General features: G+C 37.7%; 1 protein-coding gene across 2 annotated transcripts in view; it reads right to left on the bottom strand.

Moving 5' to 3' along the window:
• The window catches only part of MBD2 (methyl-CpG binding domain protein 2), a 65606-nt gene that overhangs the window by 24040 nt on the left and 24950 nt on the right, over positions 1-16616 (bottom strand). For both annotated transcript variants that reach the window (XM_065932753.1, XM_065932752.1), the window contains exon 3: positions 6103-6240. In XM_065932753.1, the coding sequence (XP_065788825.1) occupies positions 6103-6240 (138 nt within the window). The remainder of the gene's footprint in view (positions 1-6102; positions 6241-16616) is intronic.

Genomic DNA, 16616 nt, shown 5'->3' on the forward strand with positions numbered 1-16616 from the left:
ATATTTAACTTTTTATAACTTGAAGTATTACATATAGAAAAGTGTAAAAAAAAAAAGTTTACAGTTCACTTAAGTTTCACAAAGTACACACAGATCAAGAATCAGAATATCACCAGCACCTTAGAAGCCCCCACTGCCAAACTCACCCAGTCTCTGTCCCACCTCTTAAAATTATGAACTTACACTTACCAAAAAACACTATTAGGGAAGTGGAAAAGGTTAAGCCGCAAACTGGAAGAAGATATATGTGACAGATCTGACAAAGTACTGATACTCAGAAAATGCAAAGAACTCCCACAAGTCAAGGAAGAAAAGAAAAACACCATTAACACAACAATGCGTAAAAGACTTGGGTAGACGCTTCAAAAGAAAGGGTATCTATACAGCCAACAGACATACAAAGAGTGCACAATATCATTAAATATCAAGGAAACGCAAGTTAAAACTAAAAGTATCCCTAAACAAATATCAGAATGTCCAAAATTTAAAGATTGATCACATCAAGGGTTAACAAGAATTTGAAGCAACTGCACAATGCTGGCAGAAGGGTAACTCTGTATGACCACTCTGGAAAACTAGATGGTAGCATTTAATAAAGCTGAACATATGCATATTCTTATGACCTGAAACTTCTACTCTGGTATAAACCCCAAATCAAAAGCACGTACTAGAATATTCACTGAAGCAATATCCATAACAGTCAACAAGAAAGAAAGAAACTGAAATTAACAACAAGAGAAAAGTCAATGCAGGGAACAGAGAAAAAACAGATACCAAACAAAAAATATCCTTATAATTAATAGATTGAGAGAGGCAGGAGTGGAGCTTGTAGCTATTAAAATAAGAATAGCAAAACTTTATGTACAAAACTGCTGCTGGAAATTAAAAATAACATCACCCAAATAAAAAAACAAAAAAATGATAAAAGTTAAAATCAAGAAAACATCCTGGAAAGTAAAACAATCATAATAAGAGAGAAAATACAAAAGTAGAAATATGAAAATTCTAAGATGGCTAATACACAACTTATACAAAGAGAGAATGAAAAGTTAAGGGATTCAGCAGAAGAGAGGGAAAAAATGACAGGAACATTTTCCATGCAAAGGATAAACATTTCCCTCTATTGCCTACGAAGTGCCCAGTGACTTCAAAAAGGCCTACAAACACATGTCAGTGAATTTTTTTAAAATCATACACATACTATACATTTTCAGAGAGGAAAAAAGAAAAAAAAAAAAAAAGACCACGAAGGAGGAACAGACATTCAGCATGGCACTGAACTTCTCTTTGGCAAGACTGAAGAAATTTTCAGGGTCATAATAAATGAATACTGAAGTATCTTATGAATTTTCACATAGAATGCCTTTTAAAAGGCATGGTTTTAAAATTTCTCTTTCATCTACAAAGCTTCTTCTAACATTTAAAAACAGTCCCTTTTGATTATTATCAAAAAGATGGGCTCTAAGAGCTGGCAAGGATGAAGAGAAAAGGCAACCCTCACGCACTGCCGGTGAGACGGTACACCGGTGCAGCGGTGACGGAAAACACTATGAAGATTCCTCAAGAAACCAAAACCTCAACTACCCCACAGTCCAGCAACCCCACTTCCAGGTATACATCCAAAGGAAATGAAATCAGTATCTCAAAGACGTACTGCACCCCGCCCCCACATTCACTGCAACTTTGTTCACAGTAACCAAGATACGGAAACAAACTAAATGTCCATCAATGGACAAATGAATGTGTGTATATATACACACACACTGAAATATTATCATCCACGAAAAGAAGGAAATCTTGCCGTTTGTGATAATGTAGATGAACCCTGAGATCGAACGCTAAGTGAAATAAGGCGAAAAGGGAAAGCAGGAACTGCATAATCTCACTTAAATGCGGAATCTCAGAAACTCAAACTCACAGGAGCCCCGAGTAGGGTGGTGGCTGCCGGGGGCTGAAGGGGGGGGTGCTGGTCAGAGGTACAAACTTCCGGTCAGAAGATGAGTAAGTCTGGGGGATCCAACGTACAGTCTGGGGACTACGGCTACCAACACTGCACTGCATGCCTGGGAGCTGCTGAGAGAGATCTCCAGTGTTCTCACTATCACGACCACAACAAAAAAATGGTAATTGTATCAGGAGATAGATGTATTAACTAACTTCTTTTGTGGTTATCACTTTGCAATGTATACATACATTGAATCATCACATAGTACACCTTAAACTTACATGACGTTACCCATCAACTATACCTCAACAAAGCTGGGGGAAAAAACATTAAAAAAAAAAGAGACATTTCTGGAAGGGAGGAAAGGAAAGTTTCATATCCTTTGAACATAGAATTAATTAACAAAATAAAAAGAAAAAAATCTAGGATCAGATGGGAGATTTAAGCCCACTTCTTCAGTGATTTAAATATTTACTTTTGGGTAAAAAAAAATTAATATTGTGTAAGAAATGTAATTTATATTCAAAGACTATGAGAAACACCTAAAGCCCAACAAGTTTAATTAAAAGGAAGAAGTAAAAGATGAAGCTCAAAGATGAACTTTTTCTTTGATTGGTAGATAAAAAAGAGAAAAAGCAAGAGACCAGAAAGTGTCAAAGATGAGAACATCAAAGAAATAAAGAAACAGACCTGTGAGATCTTCACAAACCGAATGAAGGATGCTAGGAAAGACACCCTTAACAGCAAAATCACAATTCAATTGGATTAAAAAGAATTTAGGATGTGATTTACGTATCTGGCCAGATAAGGATAGTTCAATGATATTATTTGGAATAACAGTCTTACAGTTGGGAGAGTTCCCTCCACCCCCTACTCCAGATTTCTTTTTAATCTAATAAAAAAACAGGCATGTGCTAGATATGTTTATAGTGTATATAAAACTGGCTGGCTACTTACGCTATCATAACCAGGTTTTACAAAAATCATCTTTACCTTATAATTTTAGTTATAGGCAGAAATCACTGCTGAGTTCTGTTCAATTCACTTTTGTTGCATTAAAAGTGTACTTTTGTTGCACTTTTAAAATTAAGGCATTTTCAAGGAGTTCATATATTAGAAGTTCATATATTTTAAAGAATTCAAAATAGCGACTGCCATATAGATAGACTCAGGCATAGGAGTTTTGTTATAAAAAAGTCATTATTAATTTCTATGATTGCTTCACATGTAGACTAAACATTTCACACCGATTCAAGGTAAAAGATTCAAAAATCAAATCCTAATTCTAGGTCTCAAAATTCAAGACTCCAGAAGGAGTGACAAAAGCACTAGCTTACATATCCTAAAAGAACACATTCTTTTAGGAAGATTAAGGTAGGGACTACCCAGTGGTCCAGAGGCCAACTCTGTTCCCAACGCGACGGGCGCAGGTTTGATTCCTGGTCAGGGAACTACATCCCTCATACCACAACTAGGACCTCGCACAGCCAAACAGATAAATATTTACAGTTAAGATAAAAACCACGTATATCTACAGGAACCTCAAAAAACAGACACCTCATTAGCTAATTTATTTACTCTCTGATCAGAATAACTCCTCCAAATGAAATATCTGGCAATTCCTACTACTAATCTAGTTCAATGAAGCTATGCAAAAGGTAGCAAAACTGGAAGAATTTTTGCCTATGTATTTTTTTTTTTTTGCCTATCTCCTCAACAATAATAGCTTATTAGCAGTCATTTGCCATATTAATGTCAAAATACAAGTAAAATCAGCATCTTCCTTTACCAAAAAACCTAAATCTAACCTGGAACAGTCAGGATAACAAGATCACGGTTTTGAAAACATTAATACCAAAGTTGTCTCTTTACCATTTTCCTGCTTTTACGCAAGGCACAGTCTTACATTTTGAAACCCTACTGGGGGACAGTAGTCAAATATGACCTCAGTTCTTATGTTCAAGATGAAGGGGGAGAGGCAACTAATGTCTCACAGCATAATCAAAAACATCCAGCAAAAACTGTCAAATGACAAGACGATAAATGTGAAAAATAGTCCAAGTATTTGCAGAAGTAACCTCCTAAATAATTTTTAACACTTTCTGTCTATGAAAGTGCTAAAATGAAGATAAAACCCTCAAAAGATCTGGGTTAAAACTGATATAACTGTATTGTGTATGGGGCTTGGGGGGGGATTTGATTTTTTCACAGATCTTTTCACTTGAGAATAATCTCATAAACCTTAATTAAACAAGGAAAACTTAAAAACTCCTCAATGTACCAAAGAGTAAGGAGCAACGAATCTGGTTACTTAAAGACTGTAAACATCTAGGTTGCCAATACCTCTATAACCAGATAAACACCCAGTGAATATAACAAGTACAGTTTTTAAAATCTGTGATTGAACTTAGGTGCAGAAAACAAATTCTTGTTAAAATGACCATAATTTGCTAGTTAGTTTGTCTTTTACCAAAATATTTGTTCAGAGACTATTGAGAATGATTTGACCAAGGCAAAGGGGGATAAAATTTACTAAACACTATCTGTTCTCAACGAGACAACTCAAATTTTCGATATGGAACTAACATTACGCGTTATTCCACTTTCTTTATCTTTGTGGCTTTCTGAAGCAAACTGTCTTGCCCAATTACATACTTGCAGAATTTTCAATTAACGAAAAAAAAATCTTTACAAAGAAACAATTTTAAAATCACCAAAAAGCCAAAGGACAAGATGTTCAAGACTTCATAGACAGTATCTAAGAAAGAACACAATCAGGGAATGGCTTTGTCAAGGTGGGCAGAGTTCAGAATGGCCGAGTTCCCTCCCTGTTGGAGTGAATATACTACCACTGCCGGCGGCTGGGGGGCTGTCGCTGGGGGTAGTGGTAAACAGAAGGGAAAAGCCTGACACAGAAAGCTGAATGGCCCAAAGGAAACCTGAGTGGTGACAAGAACCTAAAGGCGCATGCAGGTACGCATCTTTATATTGGATGTGATACACTTACATGGCCCCTGTTGAATCTCTTGGGGACCAACAGTAAAGCAAGTCTAGAACTTCAAATCTTGAGACATCTATAGCAAGATGCTGATCCAATGTGGCTCCAAATATCTTCTGTTTTCCTGGCTCACCTGAAGAGGAAAAAACACTACAGAGGATGTGGGAACTGCATTTCTTTAGGTAGCTTCTTCTAGAGCAACTGTCTGAAAGTTTTGGCCCAGTCCTTTATGAAGTCTGCAGATGAGACACTTGAGGGACTAGTGAAAAACAAAATTCAAATGAAAAGGTGGAGTGAGACATCCAAAAGGGGGAATACGAGAGTCAAAGATAATGGCCGTAGGTAAATCAGTGTTTCTAATCCTTAAGTGGGAGGAGGCAGAGAAAGGAGAGAAAAATGCACCGAGGTTTCTCCCTCCACTCCCTCACCCCAATAGCTACTAAAATTTCACCAAGTACCTGAACTTTTTTTTACCACAATTAGGGAGTGAGTGCGCAAGATTACTTGGAGAGTTCAAGCGTTTTGCCAAGTCTCCCTCCCCAGGCTGTGTGGCATTATTAAGCGGCAGGGAGGCCTTTCAGATAATACTTATTTTCTGAGAAAAGATTCTGGTGGAATACAGCTTGAGGCAATAAAGAAACAGAAAAATAAATGCCATTTATACAAAAATGGAAGTCACAGGACAATATACCCTATTGACAACGTTTATTTACTTCTGTTTTTCCAAAGGGGAGGGACTGCTTTCGTGTAATAAGAAATCAGAACAAAAAGTCGTTTTCGAGTAATAGAAAATATTTTTAAACTTAGCAACACAAACTGCATGCTTCTTCCCCTTCGGAAATATTCTCCCTGGAAAGATAATCTTTAAAAAATAAGCTAAGACGAGCAGAACCAAGTCTGATGTACGTTCACACAAAAGCATAAAAAGGTAGTCCATGAAATTAATTTTTTATTTTTTTAAATTAACTTAATTTTTTCTTAAAACATTTTATCTAAATATTGTCTTAGAGCTAATCTCCAGCATTCCAGTAATAGCCTAGGATATAAAACAGTTTTCTTTCCAAATATATTCCATTTTAACCAGTTAATTTGAACTATGACTGGTAAAGATACCAGAATTTTCTGAAAAATAAAATTGGAGAACCAACTAGATCCTTACCTGACGTGGCTGTTCATTCATTCGTTGTGGATCGGATTTCACTTTATTACTAGGATGATTTGTGACTTTGGTTACTGGTTGCTTGAAAATAGATGCTGTTTGTCTAATTGGCAATGTTGTATTCAAGTCTGGTTTACCCTGTGGATATAAGTGTTTTAATTAATAAATATCATATATAAATGTAATTACTTATTAATTCAATATCTATTACTTTGATTATTCCCAACTTCCCAATCTCAGCATTTTAAATACACTGAAGTACATTTTAAACACTTTATTATGTAAGACTTATGTAAAGTTTCACAATAAAAAGGGCCGTGTTCTTTAAAATGTCAAAAAATTCTCCATATAAAATTTGATTAACAAGATACTAGCAACTTTTAAGCAAACAAATATATATTTATGGTTGGGTGAAACAAGAGGAAGAAGGGCTTTCAGGTCAATAACCAGGAAAGCAATCATTTCTACATTCTGAGAATGGAGGAAAATAATGGCGTACTTGGCTATTAAAATATAAATTACCTCCTCAACTGTTAGGGGTCCAGGCTTACATAAAACCACAAAGGTTAACCTTCCCTTTTTTATATATATTTTTAAAAAAGTAATTAGAAAGCTTTAATTCCCACAAACAAAGCTCAATTTAGGAAAATGTAATAAAATATTCTCTATCTTTAATTTTATAACACATTTACTTTTTAAAAAGAAACTTAAAATTGAAGTTTCAGAAAAGCAAGCAGCATACTTACAGACTTTTAATCAATCAGTAAAAAAAAAAATGTAAGATGTAAGAAATGAAAGTGTGGCACAGAATTTCTATTAAATTCACACGAAGTACTGTAACATGCTGTAGGGGGGTGGGGGTGAAGAAAAAGAACAAAATGTGATTTGACTCATTTGGGCTTCCCTGCTGGCTCAGCGGTAAAGAAAACGTCTGCAATGCAGGAGACATGAGTCTAATCCCCAGGTCAGGAAGATTACCTGGAGAAGCAAATAGCAACCCACTCCAGTATTCTTGCCTGGGAAACACCACGGACAGAGGTGGGCTATAATCCATATAGTCGCAAAGAGTTAGACATGACTTAGTGACTAAACAACGTCATTCTGATTTGGGCAAAAATTAGAAAGGGTCAAATATATCCTAAAACAATATATAGTACATTAGATATTTTTAGTATAGAAATGTACTTGATAAATCATCTACGGGATGTCAATGAACTTTTATTAACGATCTCCAAATAAACACTGGATCAACTTCCAGACTCCGAAACAGTGTTTCTCAAACTTGAGCATGCATCAGTTACCCAGGGGGCTTGTTAACACAGATTCCTGGGTCTCACTCCTAGAAATGATGACTCAGGAGGTCTGAGGTCGGGCCTGGGAATTTGCATTCCCATTAAGATCCAGGTGCTGCCAATGCTGGTCCAGGGACCACACTTGGGCACCACTGCTCTAAAACAAAGACTGCACGTTGGCGGCAGGGAGACCAGGTCTCACCCACAGGTGTGTTCTGCTCCAGTTCTTAGTCTCTTCAGTCAATGAAGCTAAGAGCTACAAACAAAGTCCACATAAAATAAAGAATTCTAGCTTCTCTTAAAAACTCAAAGATCTAGAAATGGACTGATTTGGCCAAAACAGGCCATGACTGATTAGCAATGGCAGCCACTAGAGGTGTCAAGGGTTGTCGTTTTGCAAAAGGCCTCATTTCACATTTGTGACACCTGTCTGAACCCTACAGGTATTGAGTTTGTGACCTCCGCTTACAGAACATCAGAAATTAGTCTGATCATTTTATATTATCTGGGTGTGCTATTCAATGTGTCTCCTCTCCCCCACCCTACCCCAGCCCACGCACACTGCTCTTCTGTACACACTGGGCATGCTGGTCATTTCTTTCTCTCATTCACTTTTCTTCCAACATATGTGCTTACCTTTAAGAGGCATATTCATCTTAAAAAACTCTAACAATGCCACTTCTCAGGCATTTCATTTTCTTTATGGTTTTCATAAAAAAACAAACCTTGATTTAGAGGTGTGGAAACTTGGCCAACAGGCTGCAAAATAACCACTTAGGATTCCATCTCTAAAGAGCGTGAGGCTCAGAAATGTGTATTTTTAAAACTCTCCTGGTAATTCTGTGATGTGCAGAAGATTTGGATCCCTCTGATTTATGACATCAAGAGCATTCTAAGACCCTAAGTGAAGCCAACCAACCTGTACCAGTCAGTACTCAGTCCAAAAGACGCTTAACACATAATGGCTTACAAAGAACTCTTCCTGCCACTAATTTGTTCTAAGCAGTATCTACCACGAAACAATACCTTGCTTGGTTTTTAATGTTTCTGTACTTTAGTAAAGAATAATATACTCTGCTGGTATTAGAACAAAGATGGGATCAGCAGACAAAGAAATACAGAGCAACTATTTGTATGAACAAACACAGTAGAGCCTGCAAGAGTCTGTTACAAAGAATGATTGGAGGAAGCAGGGACTAGCTTAAACCATTCAAAACTATAAAAGGAAAAAAACTATAAAATCCTTAATCCACACAGACTGGAACAAAGCATGAAACATGTAAAACTACTGGTGCTACAGTGGTGAGACTAATTTATTATGTTTGTGATGCAATAAAAAATTAATCTACTGGCTAAAAAATTTCATTGTCTGACAATGACAGTTTATTGCCCAGTGGAAGAGAATGAGATTTTTGAAGAGTGTGCAGCACTGCTCTTCTGTTGATCTTATTTCTATTTTATTATTTTTCCTCTTTTAAACTGGCCTGAAAGCTCTGAAGAAAGAATTTTTTACTAATTAATTTTGTATTCTACAATAGTATCATGTAAAATAACCTGAAAAGCTGGACTAACTGGTTTTCCCAGAAACTGTCAACAAAAAAAGTAAATTTTATGACCATTCTCTCCTGAGGACTGTCAAGAGAGTCACTGTTACTTCACACCCAGTTGTCTGAGTTTTTCTAAATAACTACCAATCTGCTATGAACCTAGGAGTTATAAAGCAAACTTTCTTTTTAAACACATGATGATATTTTAATATAAATACAAATTACAAAACATTATAATAGACAGATGGCAATAAAATACGGTATTTCATTGGTACTGCATGACATCCTTAGTCATAAATAAATTCTTAGAAACCAGTGATAAAGACACTGATACACCAAGGGAAATTAAAAAAAAAAAAAAGATCAAAATGAAATAACAAATGACTAGTAAAAATTAACGAATGAATGAATTAATTAATTAATGAAGATGACCGAACTGAACAATAACAGATGAAAAGCAATTTCTTTGTAATATCATATTGCCAAAGATTAAAAATCTAACATTTGTACAGTTTTAGGAAACATGCCCACATGAACACTGGTGGATACAGTAATGGTCATTCCAGTGGTGGTTATTCTAGCATTCTTTCTGAGATTTTTGCACATGTGTGTGTGGGTTCAATATTAAAACACAGTTAATATATCTGTGTATCGCCACACGACAATCTAAAAATCAAATGTGAGTTACTGAATAGAAAGTTGTCTGAAAAATCACAGCAAAATTTTAACCTTACTGTATAAACAGATCACAAAAGAAGGGACTGCTACTATTTTCTGCCTTTAAAGTACTTTTTTCAAAATGGGACAAGATTAAAGCTATTCGTGTATTTGAAATCTTCCCTTTCAATATAGGAATAAGTGAAACAAAGTTCCTTATTATTATAAAACTAAACTGACAGAAACACACATTCTAACGAAGTTTCCAACCTTAAATGTATCTTCTCAGTATACAGGCTAGCACTCAAATAAAAATTTAGTGTATTTTATAATAATGTGTATATTAAGCTGGAAAGTTTTCAAATAACTCAAATAATTGTTGACAGCTTATTCTATCACCCCGGGATGAATACAAAAATAAATCTTTCTAACAATTTTTTAAACTTTTACTTTATCTCTTTCTAATAAATATCTGCGATGGCTCTTAAAACTTCAAAAATAAATACACAATAAAAATTAATTTTAATCAAGGTCAAGGCGAAACAAATTTCCTTTTGAAATGGTTAACAGTGATTGATACTAGCCTTAACCATCAAATGTGGATCTGAACTTTCTAGGGGTGTGGGAAAAAAAGAAACACTCAATGACAAAGATTTCATACTCAGAAAGGAGGAAGCATACCAATTAACGAGGAAAATAAAAGCTGGTACTAAATCTAGGAAAAAAAAATAAGACGCTTAACATCACAACAGATAGTAAACAGATTTCAAATGCTTTTTCTTTTTCCAGTGACCTTCCATAAAAGCCAAGAACATACATAAAGGACAACTCAGTGAAGACGACTTTGAAAAGGACTAAACCAGCATGGCCTGGTTATTGTGTAACCTTTCAATGATTCAGTGTGAGCCTGCCTCTTAAGAAACCTATATGCAGGTCAGGAAGCAACAGTTAGAACTGGACATGGAACAACAGACTGGTTCCAAATAGCAAAAGGAGTACGTCAAGGCTGTATATTGTCACCCTGCTTATTTAACTTATGTGCAGAGTACATCATGAGAAACGCTGGGCTGGAAGAAGCACAAGTTGGAATCAAGATTGCCAGGAGAAATATCAATAACCTCAGATATGCAGATGACACCACCATTATGGCAGCAAGTGAAGAGGAACTAAAGAGCCTCTTGATGAAAGTGAAAGAGGAGAGTGAAAAAGTTGGCTTAAAGCTCAACATTCGGGAAACTAATATCATGGCATCTGGTCCCATCACTTCATGGGAAATAGATGGGGAAACAGTGGAAACAGTGTCAGACTTTATTTTTGGGGGGCTCCAAAATCACTGCAGATGGTGATTGCAGTCATAAAATTAAAAGACGTTTACTCCTTGGAAGGAAAGTTATGACCAACCTAGACAGCATATTAAAAAGCAAAGACATTACTTTACCAACAAAGGTCCATCTAGTCAAGGCTATGGATTTTCCAGTGGTCATGTATGGATGTGAGAGTTGGACTGGGAAGAAAGCAGAGCACGAAGAATTGATGCTTTTGAACTATGGTGTTGGAGAAGACTCTTGAGAGTCCCTTGGCCTGCAAGGAGATCCAACCAGTCCATCCTGAAGGAAATCAGTCCTGAATATTCATTGGAAGGACTGATGCTGAAGCTGAAACTCCAATACTTTGGCCACCGGATGTGAAGAGTTGACTCATTGGAAAAGACTCTGATGCTGGGAGGGATTGGGGGCAGGAGGAGAAGGGGATGACAGAGGATGAGATGGCTGACGGCATCACCGACTCAATGGACATGAGTTGGAGTAAACTCTGGGAGTTGGTGATGGACAGGGAAGCCTGTTGTGTTGCAGTTCATGGGGTCGCAAAGAGCCGGACACGACTGAGTGACTGAACTGAACGGTACTGAACTGAAAGGGTTTCCATGGTAGCTCAGCTGGTAAAGAATCTGCCCACAATGCGGGAGACCTGGGTTCCATCCCTGGGTTGGGAAGATCCCCTGGAGAAGGGAATGGTTACCCACTCCAGTATTCTTGCCTGGAGAATCCCCGTGGACAAAGGAGCCTGGCAGGCTACAGTCCACGGGGTCGCAGAGTCGGACATGACTGAAAGCACACAATGCTAGAAAAGAGGAAAACTAAAGCAGTGACGCAGACCATGTGTCCTTAACCTGTAGCGTTCAAATACTGTTTCACTGCTAGCCCCTAAATTTGATTGAAAATAGATTAACCCCACCTATTTCAATTTTTTAAATGGAGGGGAGAAAAGAAAACAGGACACTTTCAGGTATCATTTTAATTCTGTGGCTGTGAATACCCCAAGAGATATTCATGTCCCAATTTGAGAAGCAAAGACTTTTATTTTTCTAAAGTCGCTTTCCTCATCTGTAAACGAGGTAAACACAGTAACTATTCTTGAGATTCTTACAAAAGCAAACAAGATAATGCATGTGTGACGCTGCTGCTCAAGCAGCTTTCATTAAGTCAGTTATTGAACAAATACTGAGTGCCTACTATCTGCCAGATACAGACCATGTGCTGTGTACAGATTCATTCACAAATACCAAAATCCTTCAGAGCTTACACTCACAGGGCAGAGAAGAGACAAAACAGTGGTATAACTTATAGTCATGCTGGCACATAAATTCTGAATAAATAGCAGCTATCTCTGTTATCGGCACTATCATGTTATTGAACATGCTACTGAAAGTTAAAACCTTAACCTATTAAGTAAGCTTCCCCATAAGGAGAGTCACCTCCTGGTTCATGCAAAGAGGAGCCTGAGCTTTAGGGGAACCAAGATTATCCTCAAAACCTAATTCTGGATTTGCTCCCAGATATACACAGTAGCGAATGCGTTTCCACAAAAGTCAAAAGCCAATATAAAGTGTTTTACAGTCCTTCATTCTTTTTTTGTATGATTCACTCAACATAAAATCCACCATTTTATTCAATTCAGTGGGTTTTAGTATATTGACATTCAGTGATTTTTAGTATATTGACAAAAGTGCAACTTTGCAAAAAGATTTTTGCAAAAAGTAAAGAAAATATGTATCTGAGATTTATGATTTTGTAATGAAAATCCACTTCATGTAATATCATAAATAATACCTTCTTAAGGAGATCAATGGAATATTATATATGTAAAAGATAATAAAATGGGTGGACTCTACATTGAGCTCATTAAAAAAGGATGTAGTTCATTGAAGTGGAGGTTTGTAATTCATCACTGAAATCAAGTTTTGAAGAGTTTTGTTTGAAAAGTAACTTCTTGGAACTTTAGTTAATATGGACTTCAGTTAAAAGGACTTTTAACTTTAGTTAAAAGGACTGATGGCTAAAGACTAATGAGTTTCAACCAGAGCAGCTCTACTCAAACTAAGGCTTCAAACTGCATGGAATTAATCATCTCCTTTACATCTGGGCTGGCACTAGCTGAGTACATAACTTTAGAATTATGACAACAGTCACACAAATCATTTTCTGCATGGCTTCATTCTCTCACTGACCTAGAGTCTAGTAGTCAGGTAACTCTGCAGGACCTATAAAACTTAAGTGAAACTAACAACCATAGACAGAAACTCCAACATCCAAAATAAATGTTGACAACATACCACGGGCAACTGTGTCCCTACACCTACTCTCGTTATTGCACAAAGGTCCAGCCCAGAACCTCTCAGAGGTCTAGTGCACTCTGACATCTTTGAGGAACTAACTTATAACATGCTAAACTTATAACATGTTATAACTAACTTATAACATGCTAAACCTACTCATACTGAACAGACTGCTCTCATCAGCAAGTCTGTCTGCTAACATGGCTAAAGTTCTTCTCTTCACTGTTTGCTTCCTAGAAATCTTTATCCCATCCATATCTAAATACCTAGCTCAAATTAGCCAAAAAATGGAACAGTGCTGTTAGTTGCTAATAACTTCTTAGTTATCTTCATTTTTCAGCTAAAGATTTCTGCACTTGAGAAAATTAGAAGTTCTCTGGAATGGCCCTTGAACAACATGGGACTTTGGAGTGTCAACCCTTCACAAAGAAAGCCTTGATCTGTGGTTTTGCAGCCATGGATTCAACCAACTGCTGATTGCTAGTACTGCAGTTATTTACTGTGGAAAAAAAATCTGCATATACGTGGATGCACACAGTTCAAACGTGTTGTTCAAAGGTCAACTTTGATCATAGTATCTCTTGCTACATCTTACTCCTTCTTTATTATTCATTAAATGAGCACTGTCCAAGCCACCATCATTCCAGCTTGGGTAAATCGCCTCCTGTTATAACTGGCCCCTGACTTCTTCTTCTGCACCTCTACAGTACATTCTCCACACAGCAGCAAAAAAAAAAAGAAAAAATCATACTGCTCCCTACATAAAGTCCACAAGAGCATTCCATACCCTTCCTCATCCTGGTTTGCCAGGTCCAGTGGCTAGGTTTGTCTGCTTCCTTGGCCTCACCTAGTACCTCTCCCACTCACTAACCTCCAGCCTACTGCCTGTCCTCATGTGCTAAACGTATCTTGCCTTAAGGATTTTGCCCTGGCTATTCCCTCTGCTTAGAATACTTTACCCTCTGGTTTTTATAGAGTTGAATCTTCTCATTCAGATCTTGGCCAAAAATCATTCCCTTCTGATCATTCGGCCTAACAGAGCCACCAAGTCAATCTCGACCATTCTTAATTAACTGTGTAGCATATTGTGTTAGTCATCCCACTAGAATAATAATCCCACAAACACAGAATCTTCCTCTACAGTATTTCCAGAATATGGAATAATGTCTGCGCACACAGAATGTGCTAAAAAAAATTTTATGGAGTAGATGATGCATAAAATGTCTGTTACATGTAAGATCTTATGGTATGCAGCCCTTATTCCTAAACAGTCTCATTTTTCCTTCTTAAACTTACGCATGCTATGTAAGTGGAAGCTACTAATTCAATGTGGTCTACAACACCCATGTCAAAATTATCAAACATAATCATCTGTACTATATACCTCAAGATTACTAATGTAAAATAATCCCCAGACTTGTTCCATTAATTACTAAACAACATGAAGTTATGCTAATAGATACACAGCGAGCCCTACAAAAGGATCCCATGGGAAAATAATCCTCAGATGGTGTTTTTGGCAAAGTCACTGTCAATTAGAGGGATGTTATATCATGAAATAATGAGAAATAAAGAGCACAAAGAATTTATAACCAGTAGACTGCCAACATGAGATTGAGACATCAAAACAATCTACGTACGTTGGCAAGACACATGCCATGCTGCTCTCAGAGAGCCATGATTCAGGAAAAACGTTCATTATGGATCTGAAAACTTAGATCATCTCAGTGTAACTTGCCATAACAACTTCTCATCTGTATATTAAAACAACCTAAAATTTAGCAGTGGTTCTAGACAGAGGAGACGATATGGAAATTAAAACCTTGGGGCAACGTATAAGGTCAATTAACAGGATGTCAACAGATTAAGTAATAGAGATGAGATAGGTAACCGCTTGATTGAGTTACACAATTTAATCTGTAATAATATTATCTAGGTGATAAGCTAGATAACATTAACTATGGGCTTCCATGGTGGCTCAGTGGTAAAGAATCTGCCTGTCAAGCAGGAGATGTGGGTTCGATCCCTGGGTCAGGAAGATCCCCTGGAGAAGGAAATGGCAACCCACTCTAGTATTCTTGCCTGGGAAATCCCAAGGACAGAGGAGCCTGGTGGACTATAGTTCATGGGGTCACAAAGAGTCAGAAACGACTGAGCGACTTCACTTTCACTTTTCACTTTCATGTATTAGAGAAGAAAATGGCAACCCACTCCAGTGTTCTTGCCTGGAGAATCCCAGGAACAGGGGAGCCTGGTGGGCTGCCGTCTATGGGGTCGCACAGAGTCGGCCACGACTGATGCAACTTAGCAGCAGCAGCAGCAAATGGTAGGACTGTTCTCTCAGGAAGGTGAGCAAAGGTGCTTGTTTAAGGAGCCCATACTCCGCTGAGGAGCCCTATAACGAATCAGGCATGCTGGGGGCTGAGAACTAAGGCAGGAATAAAGTCAGTTCTTTGGAGGCTCAGATATCCAAACAAGTCCTTCTTGCCTAAGAAAGTTCTTCTAAGTTCATTCATAATAGTTATCTGGCAGAGGTACACATACCTCTTTTCTGAAAAATCAGGACAATAATATTTGAAATGTTTGTGTACTCTGCTCTAGCAATCATCAAAATTAATCCCATCACACCCCACATCCTATCTTCATAATAAACAAACAGCCAAGTCCCCCAGATCACACGCCATCATGTAGTACTCCTCTCTGTAATATTCTGTACGTCCACCCTGTAATTCAGTGGCCCTCAAACTTTTTTTAACTTCAACTAAGAGTAGAAATATACACTTTAAATCATGCCTCAGTACACACAAGGGTGTACAGATCACAAAAATCACCTAATATACTTAGCTTTACCAAATGGGATGTGCACTATTTTCTATCCCATTGTCTCATATCTTAAAAATTCTAGTCATGGACAAGTGAAATAAAGTGACAGTCGCTCAGTCGTGTCTGACTCTCTGTGACCCCATGGACTACACACTCGCAGGAACTCTCCAGGCCAGAACACTGGAGTGGGTAGCCTTTCCCTCCTCCAGGGTCTCTTCCCAACCCAGGGATCGAACCCAGGGCTCCCGCATTGCAGGCGGATTCTTTACCAGCTGAGTTTGAAAACCAAACCCTAACCTTACCCCTCTCACTCCTCCTGCCAGTCTTTGCACTGTACACTCTTGGGTGGTCGGTCAGCAGGCTCTCCTGTATCCTCAATATTTTCTTTAAACATTCTCTCCAGTTCCTGGACTTCCTTAAACTTGCCATCCCTCAAAGATCCTATCTCCCCTAAAGTTCTTCCAGATAAAGGCTTTTCCCCTCTTCCTCTCTGACAACCACATTTCTAAGGCCCAGTAACTGGTGCAGGTTCCCTCCTTTCTCCCCATTACTTTCTCACATCATTTGTTTTTCCTCCTT

The sequence above is a fragment of the Muntiacus reevesi genome, chromosome 4, assembly GCF_963930625.1.
Source record: "Muntiacus reevesi chromosome 4, mMunRee1.1, whole genome shotgun sequence".
NCBI classification, from domain to species: domain Eukaryota; kingdom Metazoa; phylum Chordata; class Mammalia; order Artiodactyla; family Cervidae; genus Muntiacus; species Muntiacus reevesi.